The 16,084-nt window shown below is 40.2% G+C and overlaps 1 protein-coding gene across 6 annotated transcripts in view; it reads left to right on the plus strand.

The window, feature by feature from the left end:
* Positions 1-16,084, plus strand: part of GIGYF2 (GRB10 interacting GYF protein 2) — a 126,587-nt gene that overhangs the window by 108,313 nt on the left and 2,190 nt on the right. For all 6 annotated transcript variants that reach the window (XR_004482466.2, XM_033425206.2, XM_033425164.2 and 3 more), the window contains 6 exons: positions 4,947-5,069; positions 7,769-7,978; positions 8,114-8,316; positions 9,485-9,639; positions 11,147-11,331; positions 12,119-12,266. Coding sequence is in view for 5 of the 6 variants with exons in the window: in XM_033425206.2 (XP_033281097.1) it covers positions 4,947-5,069; positions 7,769-7,978; positions 8,114-8,316; positions 9,485-9,639; positions 11,147-11,331; positions 12,119-12,266 (1,024 nt within the window). In the remaining variant the exon portion in view is untranslated. The remainder of the gene's footprint in view (positions 1-4,946; positions 5,070-7,768; positions 7,979-8,113; positions 8,317-9,484; positions 9,640-11,146; positions 11,332-12,118; positions 12,267-16,084) is intronic.

Raw genomic sequence — 16,084 nt, forward strand, 5'->3', positions numbered from 1 at the left:
GGTTTGTTGTATATGTTCTTTATTATGTTGAGGTAGGTTCCCTCTCTGCCCACTTTCTGGAGAGTTTTTATCGTAAGTTGGTGTTGAATTTTGTCAAAAGCGTTTTCTGCATCTATTGAGATGATCATAGGGTTTTTATTCTTCAGTTTGTTAATATGGTGTATCACATTGATTGATTTGCATATATTGAAGAATCCTTGCATCTCTGGGATAAATCCCACTTGATCATGGTGTATGATCCTTTTAATGTGTTGTTGGATTCTGTTTGCTAGTATTTTGTTGAGCATTTTTGCATGTATATTCATGAGTGATATTGGTCTGTGATTTTCTTTTTTTGTAATATCTTTGTCTGGCTTTGGTATCAGGGTGGCCTCATAGAATGAGTTTGGGAGTGTTCCTTCCTCCGCAATTTTTTGGAAGAGTTTGAGAAGGACGGGTGTTAGCTCTTCTCTAAATGTTTGATAGAATTCACCTGTGAACTCATCCAGTCCTGGACTTTTGTTTGTTGGAAGATTTTTTTTTTTAAATAAATTTATTTTTATTTATTTATTTTTGGCTGTGTTGGGTCTTCGTTGCTGCGCCCGGGCTTTCTCTACTTGTGGCGAGCGGGGGCTACTCTCCGTTGCGGTGTGCAGGCTTCTCATTGCAATGGCTTCTCTTGTTGTGGAGCATGGGCTCTAGGCGTGCAGGCTTCAGTAGTTGTGGCGCACAGGCTTAGTTGCTCCGCGGCATGTGGGATCTTCCCAGACCAGGGCTCGAACCCATGTCCTCTGCACTGGCAGACAGATTCTTAACCACTGAGTCACCAGGGAAGCCCTGTCAGAAGATTTTTAATCAGAGTTTCAATTTCCTTACTTGTGATTGGTCTGTTCATATTTTCTGTTTCTTCCTGGTTCAGTCTGGGAAGCTTATACCTTTCTAAGAATTTGTCCATTTCTTCCAGGTTGTCCATTTTATTGGCATAGAGTTGCTTGTAGTAGTCTCTTAGGATGCTTTGTATTTCTGTGGTGTCTGTTGTAACTTCTCCTTTTTCATTTCTAATTTTATTGATTTGAGTCCTCTCCCTCTTTTTCTTGATGAGTTTGGCTAATGGTTTATCAATTTTGTTTATCTTCTCAAAAGAACCAGCTTTTAGTTTTATTGATCTTTGCTATTGTTTTCTTTGTTTCTGTTTCATTTATTTCTGCTCTGATATTTATGATTTCTTTCCTTCTGCTAACTTTGGGTTTTGTTTGCTCTTCTTTCTCTAGTTCCTTTAGGTGTAAGGTTAGATTGTTTATTTGAGATTTTTCTTGTTTCTTGAGGTAAGCTTGTATTGCTACAAACTTCCCTCTTAGAACTGCTTTTGCTGCATCCCATAGGTTTTGGATCATCGTGTTTTTGTTGTAATTTGTCTCTAGGTATTTTTTGATTTCCTCTTTGATTTCTTCAGTGATCTCTTGGTTATTTAGTAATGTATCGTTTAGCCTCTCTGTGTTCGTGTTTTTTACGTTTTTTCCCCTGTAATTCATTTCTAATCTCATAGATTATTTAAAAAATAGTCTCTGTATCTTTATTATTATTATTATTATTATTTTTTTTTTTGCGGTACACGGGTCTCTCACTGTTGTGGCCTATCCCATTGCGGAGCACAGGCTCCGGACGTGCAGGCTCAGCAGCCACGGCTCACGGGCCCAGCCGCTCCGCGGCATGTGGGATCTTCCCGGACCGGGGCACGAACCCGTGTCCCCTGCATCAGCAGCGGACTCTCAACCACTGCGCCACCAGGGAAGCCCTCTGTATCTTTATTGATATTGTTTATTTGATGTGATATTGTTAACATGTCTACTTTTACTCCTTTAATCATGGTTTCCTTCTCTGAACATATTTATAAGACTTTGATGTCTTTGTTAAATCTGACATCTGATCGTTCACTATCACAGGCAGTTTCTATTGCCAGCTTTTTTCCTGGTATATAGATATACTTTCTTGCTAATGCACTGTAGCAGTTCTGGGTTCTGGTCCTCCCTCCACCCCCACTCATTATTATTATTTGTTTTGTGGCTAGCTAGATTAATTTAGTGAACTTCCCCGCCTCTCCCCCAATAGTGTGAAGCCTCTGCTGGGGCTTCTCTGGGGATGCAGCATTGGGTATGCTCACAGTCACTCTGGGCTGACAGTGGTTTGGGCTGGGCTCTCCTTGACTGTCTTGTTCCACATTTAGGCTGTTAAACTCCACTAGTTGCTAACTGGATTATTCTCTTCTCAGAAGAACCCTTGGGCATAAAATGTTCCAAAAGCCTGATCCAATCAAACTCAAGCTCTTTTGAAGAGGTACTTCCTGAGGTTTATATTTGAGATTTGTTCTGACCCTAGGCAGACTCCTTCTAGCTTGGTTCTCTGAGACAAAGAAGCAGAGTACAGTTTAGCCTGTATCTCCAGTGAATCTACCAGTTAACCCCTTGCCTTTCACTGCAACATCCACTGTTTTTGAAAGTGCCCTTAGGGTTGAACTCCTCACTCTCCACACTCTGTTGCAAATGAAGTCACTTCCTTTGGGAAGAGGTCTGCAGCTCTCTCTATTCCAATCTGTTCCACCCACCTCTGCTTCAAGACAGAAGTCCCAGAGTCACAGCTCTGGAGCTGGGAACAATGGCACCTGCTTTATGAATTGAGCCCTTGGGGGAGGGGCAGTAGCCTCAGGTCTTCTTGGCTTGCCTCTCCTGGTGGGGTGGAACCTCTGCCTTTCAAAGTGGCAGCCAGGGCCCTAGTAGTCTCTGTAGCACTGTGTAGTTTCCATCCCAGAAGTCGGGGCTAGGCATAAGAAGGGAGCCACCTCTCCTCTCAGCTGTGTTTGTCCGTAGCTTAGCCTTTGCAACAGGTAGCTGGAGCCAGGATGAGAATTGTTGATATCATGCACTTCCCGGGAAGGCAGCCCACTGACTGTCAGCTAACGGGGAGAGAGGGAGGCCTGTGTTCTTTGCTGCCTTCATCTGAAGTAGTGTTTCTGTCTGGCTGAGCTAGGAGTTGGGAGAGAGTGGGTCATGGTACTGCAGACTCTCTGTTCTTACTGAGTTTTAGCAGATTTTCTTAAAGAAATGTTATCAAAAATAGTGTTGAAAAAGTTAGGTAGCAATGTCAGGGCAGGAAAAAAAAAAGTAATGTTTTTTAAATCAGCAAAGTATAATTAGACATTCAGGGGGCAGAAAATGTACCAAATTCCCAACTGTTTGCTTCTGACTTGGGAAAGAGTTGTTATGAAAAGCGTGATTGACAAACTTCAGTTCTCTGAGTGGGCAGTACAGGATGTTGGTTGAACTGGAAAATGCCCTGAGGCAATGTTGATGGAGTGATGGGGTATTATTTCTTATGTACAAATAAGATTTAAGGGAAATTGATAGCTATCTGCAGACGTTTGTCTGTCATGTGAAAAAGACTTAGATTTGTTCTGCATTACTCCAGAGAGCAGACTCATGAATCATGAGCAAAAAGTACAGTGAAGTATACTTTGGCACAAAATATAGGAGGATTTCAGAGGTTCTTGAAAGAGGAATAGGCCATTTCAGGAGGCAGTGAATCTGTCCTTGATGCTGGCTGAGTTTCTGCTGAAGAGGACTGGCGATTGGTTTCTGGGTACCGTGGGGTGATACAGCCACTGAGATTTTCGACAGCATCAGTGGTTGCTGGTTCTGACTGCATCAGAATTACAAAAATATGCGAATTGGTTGGCTTTACCTTTGGGTCTTTTGATTCCTTGAGTGTGGGGCTGGGGCATCTACATTTTTACGGGTCCTCCAGGTGATGCCACCAGGTTTGAGATCTGCTGCCAGGTTTGATCTTGATAGTGCTTTCCAAAACGTGTCATTTCCTGTGGAGAAAAAGAGTTCATTTGTGCTCAACTTTGCCTACTTAGTCCCCCATCTTTCTCTCTTAGCTGCTTCCTGTACCCCTCTCCTACCCTAGCACAGGTGCATTTTGAGAGAAATGCCGGTACTACCCATCATTGGGCAAAAAATGTTAAAGGATCTATTATGTTCGGTAGTGTTGAGGGTACTCATTTGGAGAGCTGTCTGGTAACATCAGTGACAGTTTAAACTGTTTTTACTCGTATCGCATCAGTTCCAGTTTTAGAGATTCCTACTGAAGAGCCATTCTTTTTTGGGACTGTTTGGCATTTTGTTTGTTTTGATCCATCCATGCTCATGTATTGTTTCTATTAAACATATTTTAAGTCTGGTTAGATTTGGTTTTTGTTTACTTTTAAGAGCCTTAAGATGTCTCAAAATTAGAGTGTATCTTTCTTCTGGCCCAGAAAGGCCAAGGGATTCCCCTAGAAATAATCAAGCTTTTGAGAACACTAAAGTATTCAGGACTCATATATTTACACTTTATTTTAGTTGATAATTTTAAGGCATAGGAAAAATAGAACTATTGATTAAAACCAGCTTAGTGCTCACTACTAGAAGGCACAGCCTGGTTAACTCCCTTTCATGAAAGACTGATAGAAAACTGTGCCTGGCATCTTTCCTCAGCTGCCAACCTCAGCTCTCCCTTCACAAATCTTGCCCTTGCTACTTTCATTGGAAAGTAGCATATCTTGTCCTTTATTACCTCCTTGGATTAAAAACTTAGTGATTCTTTTGTTTACTTCTTTCTCTTTATGGTTGTATATTGGTGTATATGTCAATGCCAGGTGTAACAAATTTGCAGTTTCGTAATGGTAGATCAAATAAAAGTGTATTGATGTACTTAAGTTGTTTTAAAATAATCTTGTGACAAAAAAATTACGTAAAAGCAGACTGACTGGGAGAGTAGTACGTAAAAGGATTGAAGAAGGAAATTTGAATTGAGTGTTATAAATGGAGTTGAAAGAAACATGAATGTTCTGGCTGTGCTTAATGCATTATTGCCCCTTTGTTTCCTGTACATGTTTCCTCATGAACTCGTTTGCCTTCCTTTTTTGTTAGCTTCCCTCTTCTTCAACATGGGGCCAGCAGTCCAATACGACAGCATGTCAGTCCCAGGCAACACTATCATTGGCTGAAATCCAAAAACTAGAAGAGGAACGAGAACGGCAACTTCGAGAGGAGGTAAGTTTTAAAAGTAACAGTGATCTAGACAGTCAGTGAATAGCTAGTGTGCATCATGGATGAGTGGCTACTAAAGATAACTGTTACTGTCAGAGCTGCTGTGTGTCTGAATTGGATATGTGTTATTCACCTCTTTATCCTGTAATATGGTCTCCAGCAAGTATGAAGGATCTCATAGGAATAACATTAAGATTGGATACATACATGTTCAGTTACCTTAAACATTTTAACCATAGCTCTTGAGAGAATAGCTCGTAAATAAAAGTTACTTGGGTGTTTCAAAATTGGGGGTGAGTTTTATGCAGATATCCTTTTATAAATTTGATGCTTAGAATGTAGAATACTTTTTTCCCTAAAGGGTATTGGGTTTTCTGACTAACCTAGAAAAACTTAAAATATGACAGAAATAACGCCTCTCTGCCTGTAAGTCTGTATCCTACAGTTCCTCATTAGGATAGGAAGGATACAGAAGAGTGAAAGGGGTTGGGGAGGGGGCAGCAGAGCACAGTTCTTGATAGAAGAGAGAAAATAAGGAAAATGGTTTGGCTCAGCATGCCATTAGGTGCCATATTCACCCACCCATCCATCCATCTGTCCATCACATAGTTGCTACTCAGTTACAGTTTCAGTCTGGGGATATAGCTGAGTCTAAAACAGACAAAATTCTCTGCCTTCATAAAGCTTACCTTTGGTTGAGGGGACATGGACAATAAAAATTAAGTAAATCATGGAGTTCTAGAGGCAATATGTGTCAGAAAGAACAATAAAGTGAGGAGAGGCATAGAGAGAGGGTTGGGAGTTGGGGCTAGTATTGGTGGTAGTAGTGATTGTCTAGTTTTAGGTAGTGCTATCTGGGAAGGCCTCTCTCAAAAGGTGGCATGAGGTAGCAGAGTCTTGAAGAAAGTGATTTATGTGGATATAATTTGAGGCAGAGCAGTCAAGTTGTTCGCGAATGCAAGCTGTCATTCTGGTCTCGGTGGTGTGGTTCACTGAAGGCCCCGGGAGTTGTCTGTACAAGTTTACCATGTAGTGTGCACGATGTCATCCAGTAGGTTAAAATGTTGCTTCACCTTCAAAAATTATCTTATTTCCCACCCTCTTAAAATAAAAAAATAGACTGAACTTTCTCTGAAATCATCTCTCTTTTCTAAAAGTTTAACAGCTGAATGCAGAGCAGACTACATCTTCCCCCTTCAAGGCTAGAAATTGTTCCAGTAATTTTGGTCTCCGCTTAAAAATAATAATAGTGGTCATCAGAGTTGAAATCACAGGTCTTTTCTTGTTCATATTTTTGTCTGTTAGAAGTTAATAATTGCCTTGTGTTTTTATTTGATTAATTTTCTTTGAACTCTTAAGTCTTCCTACACTCTTCAAAAGGTATAAAATGCCACTCCATACATATTTCTCACATAGGGAAAACCTATGGCAATTCTGTTTCATTCTTTCCCTGGAGGTGTCCTTTCCAGGACCCTGTAATCTGTTCAGATCTGAACGCACGCTTGGCTTGCTGCACAGGTGCTCTGTTTTTCTCGAATTCTTGTCATCTGCATGTTGCCCTCCTGGACTGATTCTGGTTTTCTCTCCTGCTTTCCATCTCTTATCTTTTCTGATGGGGTATTTCTTCAGTCCTATCTTTCAGTCCTTCTGTTGAACTTCTAATGTATGTTCTCTTATTTTGAAGTTCTGAGTCCATATGTTGTTACTCTAAGTGTTTCTTTTTATAGCCTCTTATTCTTGTTTTACTGACTGCACTACCTTACCTCTAAAAATATTACTTACTGATAGCATTTTAAAAAGCTAGCTCCTATTTTCCCTTGTCTTGTTTCTGTTTCCACAGAATTTTGTTTGATTTGGTCTTTGGCTTTCATCTTAGAAGCTCTGTCAAGTGTTTGTTGATCCTGGGCTATTCATTCATATTTAGGAATAAGGCACAGAAAAGCTGTTTGGAGGTTCTGGTATATACAGCACCTTGCTGGGCTTTTCCGTAGTGGTCTCTGTAATGGTCTGTTCTGTTGGAGTCCCACCATCTGTTGGTATCTGTAGGTGTATTCTCTTGTCCTGGGTCAGCTTTCCTATAGACTAATCCGCTAATCTGGTTCAGCCTCTTTAAAATGGAAAGTTTTAATTTTCTTCTGGGGAGAGAGGGATAGCTGTTAACTGCTTTGGGTTGGGGAGGTAGTCAGGGTCTCCGTGCTGCTTTTTACAGACCTTCAGCCTGTCTTCTTCTATGTGAGATACCCCTACCTCTAATTCCTGAGCTTTTTCTGTGAATTGGCCTGTTTCTGAGCTTCCTTTACTTAGGTTTCAACTTACTGGGTCTGTTATATTGGCTGTCTTTATCTGCCTGCTTTCCAGCTTTTAAAGTCTATTTTATTCTCTTTGTCCTTAAGGTTTATGCTTTAGAAAAAAAATTTTTTCTGTCATTTTGGTAGGGCTTTGGAAGTAAACATATATTTTGCCTTTATGCTTAACCAAAAGCCCTACTTAATTTTTAAGAAGTAATTCTTAATTTCTTTTTATTCTCCTGTTAGTACTTCTGGCAGTTTACATCTTTATTTGCAGTAGAGGAGTTAACTCTGTCATGGTGTTTAATTTCATATAGCTGCTATGTATTTATATTCCATTTAGTATACTGGACATTTGTAACTATTTTTTTAAACAACGGAATCCTGAGTTGCCTTCTGTTTCTGTGCCTGCAGCAGAGGCGCCAGCAGAGGGAATTGATGAAAGCTCTCCAGCAGCAGCAACAGCAGCAACAGCAGAAACTCTCAGGGTGGGGGAATGTCAGCAAACCCGCAGGTACTGCAAAGTCCCTTCTGGAGATACAACAGGAAGAAGCCAGGCAAATGCAGAAGCAGCAGCAGCAGCAGCAGCAGCACCAGCAACCCAGCAGAGCCCGGAATAATCCGGTGGGTTCATTTTCCTAAGCAGTCACTGTATGGACTGGTGTTATAAGTTAAGTTATCTTTCCTAACTTTTGTGGACTCCCTTTTTATCTTTTTAATATTGTTAACTGTAATTATTTGTCTCCTTTTCTTTAACAGCATTCCAACCTGCACACCAGCCTTGGGAATTCTGTCTGGGGCTCTATAAATGCTGGTCCCCCTAACCAGTGGGCATCTGACCTAGTCAGTAGTATCTGGAGTAATGCTGACACTAAAAATTCCAACATGGGATTCTGGGATGATGCAGTGAAAGAGGTGGGACCCAGGAATTCAACAAACAAAAATAAAAACGCCAGTCTCAGGTAGGGCTCAAAATGATCAACCTATGCTCTTTGGTGGGTTGGGGGAAGCGGCGTGTGAGGAGTAGGATATGGGGTGGCCAGAGAAAGGTAGTTATTTAGTTTTTACTTATTTTCACCTGTATCCTACCATGTGAGGTCATAGTTTGATGATTGCTTTTCTTCCCTGTGGAAACACATCTATATTATACTAGGAGCTCCTTTGGTTGCTGGACACTTAGTCCATTGCCTGTCACATGGTAACCACTTAATATTTTTGTTATTGCTGTGGAATATTTCACCAAGGTATTCTCTAGATTTTAGCGTTTTTCTCTAAATTTATATTTTTAAGTTACTTATACTATGAGTATTATAAACACTAAAACCATTTTATTTTTATGATAAATTAGTTACATTTTACATTCATCTTTCTTTCCTTAGTATACAGTTTTATTGAACGAACATGGGTTTTAATGTTAAATACATCAACTCAAATCCCAGCACTACCACTTATTAGCTGTGTGACCTTGGGCAAGAGGGAACCTCTTTGAGCCTCAGTTCCCTCATCTATAAAATGAAGATAATAACTTCATGGGTATGGTTCTAAAGATTAAATGAATACATGTGAAGTAGTTAGTAAAGTGCCTGGCACATAGTAACTACTTAATAAATGGTAGTGTTTGTTGTCAGAGTATTTCTTCTTGATTGAGGGCTTAATGTGTTATGAATAGGACACTAAATGTCAGTTTATTGAGCATTTTTGCCAGGCACTATGCTCTAGGCCTTTGCATATAGTATCATTATTCCTTTTGATAACCCAAAGAAGTATTAGTACCATTTTACAGATGAGGAAACTGAGGCTTAGCAAAATTTAAAGTCTTACTGAAGGACACATAGGGGAACATTTAATAATTTCTCTGAAAAGAAGCCCTGTATTCACAAACTAGAATGTATTAACTGAGGCTAGATTTTAAGGGGTATTGAGTAACCCACCCCCCCCACCCCCAGTATTTCAGTTTTTTTATTTCGGGTTTGTTGTTGTTTGTTTGTTTGTTTTCATTTTTGGAGCCAAGAATTGGATTGCTGGACAGCCATCCGGTGTTGCCAAGACATTGTCTATTTATGGTGTTAGAGTATAATCATATAGTAACAGTTTCTGGGAATATAATATCGCCCTATTGTTTTGCTTTAGTAAATCTGTAGGTGTGTCTAACCGGCAGAATAAGAAAGTAGAAGAAGAAGAAAAATTGCTGAAGCTCTTTCAGGGAGTAAATAAAGCCCAAGATGGATTTACCCAGTGGTGTGAACAGATGCTTCATGCCCTTAATACGGCAAATAACTTGGATGGTAAGAATTGGGGAGGGAAACCCAGCATGTGGAATGGCAGAGCAGGACCCACAAAGAGTTAGAAAATTGGAATGATGATGGGCCAACACTCAGGAGGTGAAATCTGATGGAGGTCAAGTCCTGCACCTACCATAGGAACTTGACTCTTTAATAGTATTATAGAAAAGTTCTATAATACTATGCTGAAATAGGTTATCAGTGGTTACCAAAAAGTAGATGCTATCTTAGGCTGTCTTATAATGTACAGGGAAGAAGAGGTCATAGTTCCATACTGCTCATTTTATGGGGGGCATTGCCAGATGGACAAAGGAGAGTAACTGTTATAGTGGGGACAGAGGTCAGCCTGGGCAAGAGAAGTCTGAGGTGATGTGAGGTTTTTCCCTTCCTGCCTTTGGGGGCAGGGGTGGGAATCATGTGACAGAGCAAGTAGACTTACTTTGTGTAGGATAAAGCTAAGACCCATAATGTATGCAAGTGAAAAGATTTCAGCTCAATTTGAAGAAAAACTTGCTAATTGTTAGTTGTTCACAAAGAAGAATTATCAGCCTTAGATGGAAGTGAGTCTTTCCCTTACCCTCCAGCTTGGTGTGGAAGGGATTCCCATAACTCATGGGCTTTGTTGAACTAGTCCACCTCTGATGTCTTTTCTAAAACCAAGAATCTTTTAAAAACAGAGCAGTAAAGGAATTGAAGGGTTCCTTTGTAGCATTGTAACAATAACCAATGGTCCGCTCGAGCCAGAGAAAAGAGTAGTGAAAAATAGCAATGGCTACCATCCATTAAGCACCTACCATGTACTAGGCACTTTATAGGGGTTAACATGTGTTATCCTAGGTATCTAATTTTTGCAGTAATTTTATGACATACGTTTACAATGTAGGTGATGTTATCCCCATTTTATAAATTAGGAAACAGAGGCTCAGAATGGTTAAGTAACTCATCAAGGTCACACAGTCAGCAAATTTCAGAATCAGGTTTTAAACCCATGTCTGTCTAACTCTGATACTTGTGCTTTTCTCCTGCACCACACTGCTTCATGTTCCGTTTTTCTTGTAAACTTACGATATCTCAGTGAAGTGAAAGGAGGCTATGCCTATATCTTCAGTATCTGTTGTGGTGCCTGCCCACATTATCACACTTAATAAATACTGATTGAATTTAAGGGAAAAAGAAATGAATCCCCAGATGACTTTAGCCTTAGACAAACAGTTGTTTCGATCAACATGATTTAGTTTCTACCAAAATAACGTTTAGTGAAACTAAACATGCATGGTATCTTTGTCTCTTTGCTATTTCACATGATTTGGGGCATTGCAGTGATAGTGGGTCCCCCCCACTACTACTCCAGAGGAGACTGAAGAATATTTAACATAATAGCTACATGCCTTTCAAGTCTCCATCATTGATGTCTGTATTGGGTGTTAAAATATATTAAAAACTGAAACTGATCTCTTCTGTGTGATATTTCATTGTTACTCTTTATGTCTTGTTTCCTCTCATATTACAGTTCCCACATTTGTTTCTTTCCTGAAAGAAGTAGAATCTCCTTATGAGGTCCATGATTACATTAGGGCCTATTTAGGAGATACCTCTGAGGCCAAGGAGTTTGCCAAGCAGTTCCTGGAGCGCCGCGCCAAACAGAAAGCCAGCCAGCGGCAGCCGCAGCAGCAACAGCCGCCGCCGCAGCAGCAGGTATGAGGCAGCAGAGTGAGTGCAGTGCCCTTGTGAGTGTTAATGTCTTGAAATGTTGAGCAGCCAGAGAAATGAAAATTAGAACAATGTTCCCATTTTTGTATATCACGTGACTGGAACCTTTTAAAACATGGTGGACTTGATATTTTCAAATTCAGTGTCCAGAGACCTTTGTGAATTTCCCAATTAGCAAATATAGCCATTCATTCTCTGTTAGGCATATCAGCCCCATTGTTCTTGGTTCATATAAGTGCCTCTGTCAAATTGCAAATTCCAACTTGTCATAGACCATAAATTTGGTTTTAAATAGTTAAAACTTACAAATGTTAGCTCTCTGCTGCTCAGGATCCACTGGTACCCAGTACTGACAGTACTATAACCTGTCAGACATTTCACACGTTGTTGATGGGCCCCAGAGAACAAAGGAACCTTCCACTTTGAGTAGGTGAGAGGTGTGGATTACCAAAGAGCCAATTCCTAGTGGATGATACAGAGTCCATGTATATCTGGAGAGGTTTTGACAGCTGTGCTGTCACAGCAGTGTGGACACCTGGAGTTACCAGGACGGGCCTTGTGGAGACAGAGCTCAAGTGGGATGTCTGAATCTAAATGAAGGGAAAGCATGCCTCAGTGGACTGTTCTTAGTTTCGTTATTACCAGAATCCACGGTAGGCTTTCTGTTTTTAAACTCATCCTTGGTAAGGTGAGACCCAGGTCAACCATTTCCTCGGAGTGGGCCAAGCCTGTATCCACCATGTAACCTCAGTTGTGCTATCTCGTTTTACAGGACTCTGTGTGGGGGATGAACCACAGTGCACTCCATTCAGTATTTCAGACCAATCAAAGCAACAACCAACAGTCTAATTTTGAAGCTGTACAAAGTGGCAAGAAGAAGAAAAAGCAGAAGATGGTCCGAGCAGATCCCAGTTTATTAGGTGAGCACAGGCCTAATGTCTTAGCTGGGTGTTGGTGGGAGATTATATGTGAGTCCCATGGTGGAATGTTTTTCATGAAGGGAAATACTTCTTATAAAAAATAAATGTTTTTGACCAGTTCAAAGTTAGTAGTCAGTATTTACTGGGCATCTCAGTGCAGGAGCTATGCCTCATGTGCTACAGGGAGTAAGAAAAGTAATACATTGTGCGGTGCCTTCAGTTTTAAAGTCTTTTTTCATATCTAACATGAATTTCTTTAAAAAAAACTTTCAGTTTAGTTGGAAAATAATACTAATGGACAACAGAAAAAGTTATTTAAAATGCTGATTTGTGTGGAAGCAGACCATAAATCCAGTCACATGTTCACAGAAAAGAACCAGTATTTGTTGACATTCACTGTGTGTATAATACAATTCTCATAATTATCCTGCATTATGAGGTGATGTTCCAGCTTTACCAATGAGTAAACCAAGGCCTAGAGGATTTAAGACATTTCCCAGAGTCACACAGCATTTAGCAGTGCAGCTGGGGTTTCAGAGCAGGCCTGTTTTCACTCTTCTGTGTTACCCATGGCTACTCTTATCTAACATTGAGGACCAGTGTCTTCATACAGAGCAGCCTTTTCCTTGGGGAAAAGGTGACACCTGAATTGGGGCTTTGAAAGACAGGAAGGATAGGGAATGGTGTTTCTGGAATAATAAACAGCATAGGCAAAGCTGATGGGCCACCTGTGTTTCTTAAGTTGGCCCTAACAACCTCACAGGCAATGATGAAATTAATATTATTCTCTATTTATGAATGTAGAATAGGCTATTATAAAACTGTGTTGTCTGGAATAGAATGGTTATATTGGCCAAGGTGGCAGATTGGGAAATCAGGCAGAAAAATTAGGAGGCTGCAGTATAGACCAGATGAAAGGTACTGGTGGCCTGGAATAGGGTTTTGGCAGTGGAGATGGAGAGGAGTTAGATGGATTTTAGAAATTTAGGGGATGGACAAGGAGAATGGAAAGGTGTGGGCAGCCGGATGAAAAGAGTTGCCCTTTTGCTAAAATGATGAGCCCTGGAAAGTGGAGCAGGCTTACGGGGGAATGATGCAGTGTTTAAGTGTTGGGTAGATTGAGCGTGAAGTGACTAGGAGGCATGATACAGAGATGAAAGAGCTGATAGCACAGCAAGAGGTAGATTGCTCTGCCCTTGGTAGTATCCATACTTCAGAGGTTTCCTGCGCTGGAGAAATCAAAATATCAGTAACAGAAACCCAGCTTTGAGGATTGCCCTCGGGAACTGGTGCTCTGCAAGCTGGCTTCGGAAACCTAGAGATCTGGCGAAATTTTGTTTTCTTCTGCATGTCTTGGAAGTTTATGTTAAGGATGGATGGAACAGTCCAAAATTTATCCAGTTTTGACAGAGATAGGTGAATGTAGATTTAAGAGTGTTCCTTCAGTTCTGGTTGTGAGCTCTAGCTAAGAATCCCCCACTATTTAGCTGTGGTACTTGGTGGGGGGAGGGGGGAAAAGGTTCTCAGGGAAAAGGTTCCTCTGAAAATGAGGTAAAGGTTTTTGGATTAAATATCTGATCTGACCCCATCTCCTCTTATAGACCTAAGAAAGAAAGGGACTTAAAATCCCCCTTCAAGGGAATGAGACATAGGTCATTCTAGGAATAGAGTTTTAAGGAATATGTATCTTGAAAGGGAAGAAAAAAAAATTAAATATAAGGGAAGTAAAACTGTTCAACAAAATAAGAAGCTCACTTGGGTGGGCTCTTGCTTGCACCATTTAATGAGAATTTCTGCTCAACTAAACTTTCCTCTGGAAATTCATCTGATAATTTCTGCCCCTTACCTACTCATATCCATTTATTATTGTTTTTAATTGATATATGCCTTATTGACTTATAGATTAAGAAAAATTAACAAACATCCATCAGTCACAAGTTCCCCATGCACATAATGGGAAAACAGCTTCAAATTTGACCCCAAAGTATCCATTAATTTGACCCCAAAGTATCCATTGAGAAAGTGATCGTTGATCAAAAGAGAATTTTGCTTCTAAAACAAACCTTCAGAGAGATTCCAGCTTCATTTTAATGATCATGTCCTCCATTGTACTCTTGTGTTTTCTTCTAGTTTTTAGAGCTACCAAGTGCCATTGTGAGCCAGCATCCTGTACTTGGATATGAGAAATACACACACACAATACCATTTTTTCACCAGTCATACTTTCCTTATAGAAACAGTCTCCCAAACCTTACAGAAATTATGTGAGTGGGAGTCTGTTGTTCTGAACCTAATATAGTCTTTAGAGCTGGGCATATTGGGCTTACATCCTCATTTGTATTGCATGGGGTCTCATTATATCCCAGAGCTCCCCCTTCTGTCCAGTGGGGAGGAGACGTGCCCTCCTTACTGGTTTTTTGGACAGGTAAATGAGACCATGTCTGCTAAAAGCCCAGCCCGGTAATCGTCATATTATAGCAGCGAATACTTAACTTTGTTTGGCCCCAGGCTTCTTTTCCCTTCCTGTGTTTGTATGACTAAAATTGATTTAGTTTGTGTTTTTGTTACATTCCCACTTTTATTTCATGTGGCTCATTATTGTTTTTATCACATTTCATTTGTTCTTGAGATATATGTGAAGTCAAAGAAAAACCTGCTTCAGAATAGAGTCATAGTTCATTTCATACTGTTTGGTCTTTAGGTTTTTTGCACTTACCTAATTAACTGTTATTTTCAAATATGAACACTAAGCCTTTCATTATTTTCAAGGGAAAAAATCTTGCAGGTTATGGGAACACAGTTGAGGGGTAGAACTCAGGTTGGGATTTGGAATCCTAGCCTCTCCCAGTAGGAGGCCTTGTAAGCAGCTTATACCACAGCTTCCTTGGTTAATAAATAGGCGTGTTTATTTTTTCAAGTCATGATATTTTGGAATCAAGAATGTAATGTAATTAAGCTATTTTTATTATGTAAGGCATTTTTTTGTTTATTATTGGTACATTTAAAATGTGTATTTGTAAACTTGAACATTAAAGAACAAAAAGGAGGGGGCAGAAAACTCAATATTAACAGAACTGCCTTTAGACTGGAGAGCATCGCCTGTTTACTTTTTGATATTCAAATAGCAGCTGAAACAGTTTGGGATTTCATTTAGGGTGGATGAACTGAAAGCTTTCTGAGAATCACTCATTTCAAAGAGGCCTTGTTAATAGTACTTTTTATCAATCTCTGATCATGGAGTTCATTGAAAAATTACACGTGCTGATGGCATTAGGTTTCCAAACCTCAGTAGTGTTTGTAAGTGCTGCCTGTCGCCTTCAGTGGCTGTGCTAGTACTGCTTTTTCTAAACCAGATTGCATTTCAGTCAGTTAATATTGCTAAATGAAATCCTTCCCTTTGCTGGTCTACTTAGAGTAGATTGAGTCGAATAAAGTAGTTTAATGTTTCTGTGCTGTCTGCTCTGTGATAGGAAGAACATCTGAGGGCTCTAAGGATCTTGTAGTGGGTCTTCCCTGGAGCCTCCTACCACTGAAAGCAAAATCTCTTGACCAGAACTTTGACAAAGTTTTGGACCCAAAGTATTTCCGATAGCGAATGGGGCTGAAGTATTGGGTTGGCCAAAAAGTTCATTTGGGTTTTTCTATAACATCTTATGGAAAAACCCAAACGAAATTTTTGGCCAACCCAATAGTGTTATTCCCACTCACATTTCACAGTCATTTGGTCGAGTGGTTACGAAGTACTTAGTGTGTTACTCCTGCCCTCCCCCTGCCCCATTCTTTTAAGGTACACCTTCTGAATGAACTTCCCCCCTAGC

The sequence above is a fragment of the Orcinus orca genome, chromosome 7 (assembly GCF_937001465.1).
Source record: "Orcinus orca chromosome 7, mOrcOrc1.1, whole genome shotgun sequence".
Classification (NCBI taxonomy): Eukaryota; Metazoa; Chordata; class Mammalia; order Artiodactyla; family Delphinidae; genus Orcinus; species Orcinus orca.